This window comes from Nuphar pumila, chromosome 3 (genome assembly GCF_984573655.1).
Source record: "Nuphar pumila chromosome 3, dmNupPumi1.hap1.1, whole genome shotgun sequence".
Lineage (NCBI taxonomy): Eukaryota > Viridiplantae > Streptophyta > Magnoliopsida > Nymphaeales > Nymphaeaceae > Nuphar > Nuphar pumila.
The window spans coordinates 29,800,253-29,808,456 of record NC_143251.1 but is presented as its reverse complement, the minus strand read 5'-3'; the positions used below and the strand labels follow the sequence as shown (position 1 = coordinate 29,808,456).

Here is an 8,204-nt window from a genome sequence, read left to right as displayed (position 1 = left end):
AATATACTTCTTTTAACCATTCTTCAGATTTATTTGAAAATTAGCCGGTTCAGTTCTGTTTCATATCGATTTTCTGCCGATACTATACAAATCAGTCAATTCAGGCCAACTCGCAACAATACCTACCATTGATGTGGAAATCTGAAACAATAACTGCAAAGAGTTTGAGAGACGGAACTATTAATCGGAGAGATGCACTTGCAAAAAAAGAAATTTTATAGATTAGACTAACAAATAAAATAAATTTTCTATCATGGAGAAAATACATCTTGGGACCATTATTGTTCACTGTGAATATTCCATTAGACCCTGAATTGGGACAGTTTGAACATGATAGGGGCACTCGAGCCATAGTAAAAAAGCTTCACACTTTTGGAAGACGAAACACCAATTAAAAGAATGGATAATACAAGCTCAGCTCCCCAAAATCAAGCATTTGAACAGGTAGAGTTCTTAGGGATGATCAATCATTCCCCGAGTTGGCTCCATATGTTCCACTGGAATGGAAATGTTCTGAGAAACTTATCCTTTCCACATTGGATTTTATGACGCAAGGTGCTCAAATTGGTGACAGTCTGCTCCAACTTCCTTTAAGGCAGTTACCAGCTTGGGCGCCAGCTTAGCCAGCATCAGCTTGAACCCAACGGAGCTCCCATGTTCACTGCTCTTCTCACTGATGTTTGCATCTTTGGTTAGAGAGCCAATAACAGCACCCTTGAGATATGCATCACATGCCTTCAGTATGTAAGAACCACGCTTCCGAAAATGCTCCTTCACTAATTCCTCAAAGTTCTTCACCCATGAGAAGAATCATGGAATCAGCCAAAACAATAAAGGAAAATAGAAAGTCGAGACTGAGTAAAGCAGTCCTATAAGACTGACTAATTCTTTGACTAACAGGATACTCCCAAAAAGTTGCTTTGGAGAAAAACAAATCAAACATTATGGTTAGGATAGGAATCAATTGGTGTGGTGTCACAAAATTGCAAACTTTATGGTTGTAGAATAGAAAAGAATGCGCTAGACTTCAGAAATGTTCTCACTACCAACTCTTTTGGAGAATTTTCCAGTTTGGGACAATCCCGATACAACAATGCTTACAGGGCAGCCACAATCTTTGGATTAAGTTTTCATTTACAATAAGGAGGGATTCAATGGAGGTTCAAAGTGGTTTTCTTCATTCATGGTTAATATAAATCCCTCCATTACATGGGTTAACCCTTGTTACAATGCTAATTTACATGATGGACAAAAATGCCCTTAAGCAAGACACTAACAAAATACATAAAATGTGATGAGAGACAGAAATATGCTCAAGAGAGATAAAATAACAAAAATATCCTTATTTTAAACATACACACACATTAGATATATGATACATTCTCAACCCCCCCCCCCCCCCCAAACTACAGATGATGGAAGAGGAATCATCGTGAGTTTGGAGATGAGAAAGCAAAATCGGAGTGTAGACTAGTTTTTTTGTGAATAAATCTGCAATAAGTACGATATGTACATGTTGATTCCGCTAAGAACTTAAAAGTTCCCAATGGTTCAAAGAGTGGAATCTAGGACTTATAGGAGGGGGTTGAAGGCAAAAAGGATCATTTTGAACCACAGACCTAAAGCTCAAAAGACTCTTCTCTACCTTTTTTAAATTAAACCATCCTCAAAATTTAAGGATTTGCCTAAAATTAGGGGTGGGCAAGGGCCGGCCTGGCTTGTATTTCAAACGGGACAGGCCTAGGCCCAGTTCAGGCCAACTTGTTGCTAAAAGCCTAGCCCATGACACGCCTTTTAGGCCCAGGGGCCTAATTGGGCCAAGCCAGCCCATGTCAAGCCTGCTGAATTATGGGCTAGGCCAGGATCAAAATTCTCAACCTAAGCCCCGCGTATAGCAAGTCGTCCCATGGTGTTAAATATATATGTGCATGGTCACATATTTTATACACACACACACACACACACACACACATATATATATATATATGTGTGTGTGTGTGTGTGTGTGTGTTTTATTCTTTTGTAATAAGTAATGCCTTCTAGGGGCATATTTGTCATTTTACACATGTAACAGGCCCTGCCATTAGGGTTAGATTGGTTATTTTCATTTTCTTTTATTTTTCTCTCTTCTTGTCCTTTACCCTTGTCATAAGGGCATTTATGTCATTAGCCCACATAGCTGTTAGGGCCTCCCCAACAACTTTATTTCTAGCCGTTGGGAGCTCCCCAACAGCTACTATGGTCTCTCCTTTGCCCTCTCCCTCTTGTCTATTTAAGGGACTTCTAGTCCCCTTTAGTCACGCGTCTCTTGAGCATTTTGACGTCTAATAAAATTATATTTGTAGTGTAGCCCTTTAGTGGCTTGTGTGTGCTCTCTAGCCCTTAGTGGCTTTTGTATATGCCCCTTGGTGGACTTGTGTAAGTGTGCACATCTATTCCTTATTTCATTACATGGTATCAGAACCAATAGGCTCTTGATTCTATTGGAGACTTATGAGGTGTTTGAGCTTTGTCTTGGGAAATGTGCCAAAGCTTCCAACCTTCGCCAACACTCTCTTGCTCTTTTCTCATCTAATTGCTCATTATGGAGGAGTCTGTGTTCGTCATGCCTATCAAGTTGAATGGTTCCAACTATATTATACTTGGGCATCCACCATGGAAAATCACGATCTATCCAAAGGCCTCATCAAGTTGTAATGAAAAGAGGCGGAAGCACCAATAGAGCAAAAGTCACTCCTTAAGAGTGACTACAAAAGCCAAGAACACAAACACCAAATGTGCACACACAAAAACTCACAAATATAGGAAATGACTTAAAGTCATAAGTTGGATTTATTGAAGAAGGGAAGAGAAGGGTGTAAAAACCCATACATTTAAGAGGGGAAGACCTCCTCTATTTATAGAGGAGGGAAGCACTAAAAGGAACCACAAGGGGGGCTCCCTTGTAGTCGTTGGGAGCCCCAACGACTACAAGTGTGGGGCCCCCTTGTGGTCTTTACAAAAAGGAAAAAATAAAGAAAAAAGAAAAGGGAAAAAGAGAAAAAATAAAAAAAGAAAAAGATACATTGTGGTATTACAAGAATACCCCTATCGGGTATTTATCTAAATGAGAAATAGTATATATATACATATATGTATATATATATACTTATATATATACGGATGTATATATATATAAGTATATATATATATATATATATATATTTTAACACGCCCCTCTGAGATATTCGTCCCTCAAACTTTACGGGGAGAAGACCGAAAGTTTGCTAAGGAGGAACATAAATCGTGGAGTTGGAAGCGCTTTGGTGAAGAAGTCAGCCAGCTGATATTCTGAAGTCACATATGGTAATGAGATAGTCCCTCTGAGATATTCGTCTCGAACATAATGGCAATCCATCTCGATATGCTTTGTCCGTTCATGAAAGGTGTGATTGCTGGCAATGTATATCGCACTTTTGTTATCACAGCAGAGCTTGGTAGGAGTGGAAATGAGGACGCCCATGTCAGCAAGGAGACTTCTGAGCCATACGATTTCCATAGTTGTCATCGCCATAGCCCGATACTCAGCTTCAGTAGATGATAAGGAGACTTTCTGCTACTTCTTGCATCTCCACGAGATGAGAGATTCACCTAAAAAGATACAAAGACCCGTAATTGAGATACGATCATTGGGATTGCCTCCCCAGTCAGCATCAGTAAAAGCAGTCAATTCAAGAGATGAGGAAGAGGATAAGAAGAGTCCCTTTGAGATGGTGTTTTTGATATATCGCACAATTCTCATTACGGCTGCCATATGAACCGTGGTAGGTGCGTGCTGGAACTGGCTTGCTGCATGAACCGCATGAGCTATGTCAGGACGGGTGATGGATAGATAAGTGAGGGATCCAATTAATTGACGGTAGGGAGTTGGATCTTCAAGAAGAACACCATCTTCAAGTCTAAGTTTTGCATTGATAACTTCGGGAGTCTCAACTTTCTTTTCATCAGATATTCCTGATTTGGTACAAATTTCAGCAGCTAACTTCATCTGAGATAAGATGTATCCACGTTCGGAATAAGCCACTTCAATACCTAAAAAATATCGCAAATAACCAAGGTCAGACATATCAAAGGTATCTTTTAGCATAGACTTAACATCATTTACTCCCTTTTTGTCATTCCCAGTGATGATCATATCATCAACATACAACAGAAGCATAATAATGGAGTCACCTGTTCTTTTCACAAAAAGAGCAGTGTCAGTATAACAAGAAGAAAATCCTAAATTTATTAATACGTTACTAAACCTATCATACCAAGCTTTAGGTGCTTGCTTAAGACCATATAAAGCCTTTTTTAATTTCAATTTTTTTTCATTTAAATCCATACCTGGAGGTGGTTCCATATACACTTCTTCATTTAAATTACCATTCAAAAAGGCATTTTTAACATCAAGTTGAAAAATTGGCCATTTTTTAACTGCGGCTATAGCAATAAGAGCTCGAACACTAGTCATTCAAGCAACGGGGGCAAAGGTTTCATCATAATCTACCCCATACTCTTGGGCATATCCTTTGGCTATCAACCTAGCCTTATACCTTTCCAATGAACCATCACTCTTAGTTTTTACTTTAAAAACCCATCTACATCCGATGGGTTTCTTGCCATTGGGAGGATCAATGATTTCCCAAGTTTGTGCCTTTTTAAGAGCATTAAGTTCAAGTTGCATAGCTTCATTCCAATGAGCATATTGCTTAGCATCATTGTAATGAGATGATTCATGAAAAGAGTGAAGAGCAAGAAGGCATGCTCGAAAGTTAGGCGAAAAAGAATCATAGGAAACAAATCTATTTGGTATTTTGGAAATCCGATTTGATCTTCTTTGAGAAGTCTCTTCGGTGAACTCATTTTGGGAAAATTTTTCAAGGGCACAAGGAGGATTCCTTTCATTCCTTCTAGAGTAGGCTTGAATTTGTCTTGAAACATTTTCTTCAAAGTTTTGATCATCGTTTGGATGTTCAACAAGATCTTCACTAAGAGATTCATTAGAATCAATATGATCATCTATGATGTTTTCTTTAGGCAATAAGTCAAATAAGAATGAATAATCAATATTTTCATTCGGTTGGTGCGAAAAACCACTTTCCTCTTCAAGGAATGTGACATCTTTAGAGATATAAAGCTTATTTTTAAGTATGTCAAAACATCTATACCCTTTTTGTTTTTCGCCATATCCCAAAAAAATACATTCAATAGCCCTAGGGGAAAGTTTATCATTCTTGTGAGTTAAAACAAAACATTTGCATCAAAAAATTCTTAGTCTTTTGTAATCGGGAGACATATTGTAAAGTTTTTCAAATGGAGAAAGATTTTTTAAAGAGGACGAAGGGGTTCTATTTATAAGATATATAGAGGTTAGAACCGCTTCGGCCCAAAAGGATTTTGGAATGTTTCTTGAGATTAATAACGTTCTTGTAGTCTCTATTATGTGCCTATGCTTTCTTTCCGCAAGTCCATTTTGTTGTGGAGTGTTGAGACAAGAACGTTGGTGGAAAATTCCATTTTCTTTTAAATAGTTTTGAAAATCATTGGACATATATTCGCCTCCCGAATCGGATCTAAGAATAGATAAATTTCCCAAAAATTGGTTTTTGACCATTGCATGAAATTCTTTAAAGAAGGAGAAAACTTCGGATTTGCGACTTAGGAAGTAAATCCACGTGAATCGAGTGAAATCATCAATAAATACCACATAATACGAAAAACCTCCTTTAGACAAAATAGGGGAAGGTCCCCACACATCGGAGTGAATAAGCTCAAATGGCCGAGTGGTAAAGTAACTTCTTTGTGGAAATGGAATAGCTTTAGATTTCCCAAAAATGCAATCTTTACAAGTCATGTGATTGTCTTTACAAGTATTGTTCAAAAACGGAAAAAGAGACATTTTTACAAAATTTGGATGGCCAAGTCTCTCATGCCATATTCCAATACTTTTGTCTTTTACAAGATTGCATGATGCCTTAGATGGGAGAGTAAAAAAATCCATAAAGTAGAGGTCACCCCTTCTATGGCCTTGCCCAATCAGCTTCCCTGACTGGAGATCCTGCACGGTGCAATCCTTAGGTGAGAAAGAGACTTGGCATCCATGATCGGTGATTTGAGATACGGAAAAAAGATTTAAATTTATTTTAGGAACGATTCTAACTTTAGGAACAAAGAAGTTTTTGAAATCGAGAGATCCAATACTTTCAATTTTTAGTGATGTACCATCGGCCGTTGAAACACAAGAAGATATCGGTTCGGAAAAAATATTTGAAAGAGAATTTTTATGAGATGTCATATGAAAAGAAGCACCGGAGTCTAGTATACTCCTTCATCTTCTTTGAAAAATCTTTCTCCATTTGAAAAACTTTACAATATGTCTCCCGATTATAAAAGACTAAGAATTTTTTAGTGTAAATGCTTTGTTCTAACTCACAAAAATGATAAACTTTCTTCAAGGGAAATTGAATGTATTTTCTTAGGATATGGCGAAAAACAAAAAGGTTATCGATGTTTTGACTTATTCAAAAACAAACTTTATATCTCAAAAGATGTCACGTTCTTAGAAGAAGAAAATGGTTTTTCGCATAAACTAAATGAAAATATTGATTACTCCTTTTTATTTGACTTGTTACCCCAAAAAAAGGTTATAGATGATCATGTTGAATCTAGTGAAACTCTTGTAGAGGATCATTTTGAACCTCCAAATGATGGGCAACATGACCAACATGAAAATTTAGAAGAAAATATACCAAGTCAAACACAAGTTTACTCTAGAAGGAATAAAAGTAATCATCCTTGTGCCCTTGAAAAATTCTCTCAAAACGAGTCGGTTGAAGAATCCTCTCAAAGAAGATCAAATCGTATTTCTAAAATACCAAATAGATTTGTATCTTATGATTCTTTTTCTCCAAATTTTCGAGCATGTTTGCTAGCCCTTCACTCATTCCATGAACCATCTTATTATATTGATGCTAAACAATATGCTCATTGGAATGAAGCAATGAAACTTGAACTTAATGCACTTAAAAAGACACAAACTTGGGAAATTATTGATCCTCCTAATGACAAGAAACCCATTGGATATAGATGGGTTTTCAAAGTAAAAACTAAGAGTGATGTCTCTTTAGAAAGATATAAGGCTAGGTTAGTAGCCAAAGAATATGCCCAAGAATATGGGGTAGATTATGATGAAACTTTTGCCTTAGTTCCTCGAATGACTAGTGTTCGAGCTCTTATTGCAAAAGCCTCTATTAAAAAATGACAAATTTTTCAACTTGACGTTAAAAATGCCTTTTTAAATGGAAATCTAAGTGAAGAAGTTTATATGGAACCACCTCCGGCATGAATTTAAATGGTAAAATTTTGAAATTGAAGAAGGCCTTATATGGTCTTAAGCAAGCTCCTAAAGCTTGGTATTACAAGTTTAGTAATATTCTAATCAATTTGGGATTTATTTCTTGTTATACTGACACTGCTCTTTTTATTAAGAAAACAGGTGACTCCATTGTTATTCTACTTTTGTATGTTGATGATATGATCATCACTGGAAGTGACAAAAAGGGAGTAAATGAAGTTAAGGTCATGTTAAAGAAAACTTTTGATATGTCTGACCTTGGATTTTTGAGATATTTTTTAGGTATTAAAGTGACATACTCTTTGCGAGGATATATTCTATCTCAAATGAAATTAGCAGCAGACATCTGTACCAAGTCAGGAGTATCTGATGAAAAGAAAGTGAAAACTCCTGAAGTTATTAATGCAAAGTTGAGACTTGAGGATGGCGTTCTACTTGAGGATCCCACTCCCTATCGGCAATTGATTGGATCCCTTACTTACTTATCCATCACCCGTCCAAATATTGCTCATGCGGTTCATACTACAAGTCAATTTCAGCATGCTCCTACTACAGTTCACATGGCAACCGTGATGCGAGTTGTGCGATACATCAAGAACACCATTTCCAAAGGGCTTTTCTTATCCTCTTCTTCATCTCTTGAATTAACTGCTTTTACTGATGCAGATTGGGGAGGAAATCCCAATGATCGTATCTCAACTACTGGTTTTTGCATTTTCCTAGGTGAATCCCTTATTTCGTGGAGATGTAAGAAGCAGCAAAAAGTCTCTCTATCATCCACTGAAGCTGAATATCGGCCATGGCAATGACAACTATGAAAATTGTG

The 8,204-nt window shown here is 37.1% G+C and overlaps 1 protein-coding gene across 1 annotated transcript in view; it reads right to left on the bottom strand.

The window, feature by feature from the left end:
* Positions 1 to 213: 213 nt before the first annotated feature.
* Positions 214 to 8,204, bottom strand: part of LOC149842455 (putative ubiquitin-conjugating enzyme E2 23) — a 33,890-nt gene continuing 25,899 nt past the window's right edge. Inside the window, exon 9 of the mRNA XM_089999186.1 lies at positions 214 to 792. Coding sequence (XP_089855312.1) covers positions 544 to 792 — 249 coding nt within the window. The 3' untranslated portion in view covers positions 214 to 543. The remainder of the gene's footprint in view (positions 793 to 8,204) is intronic.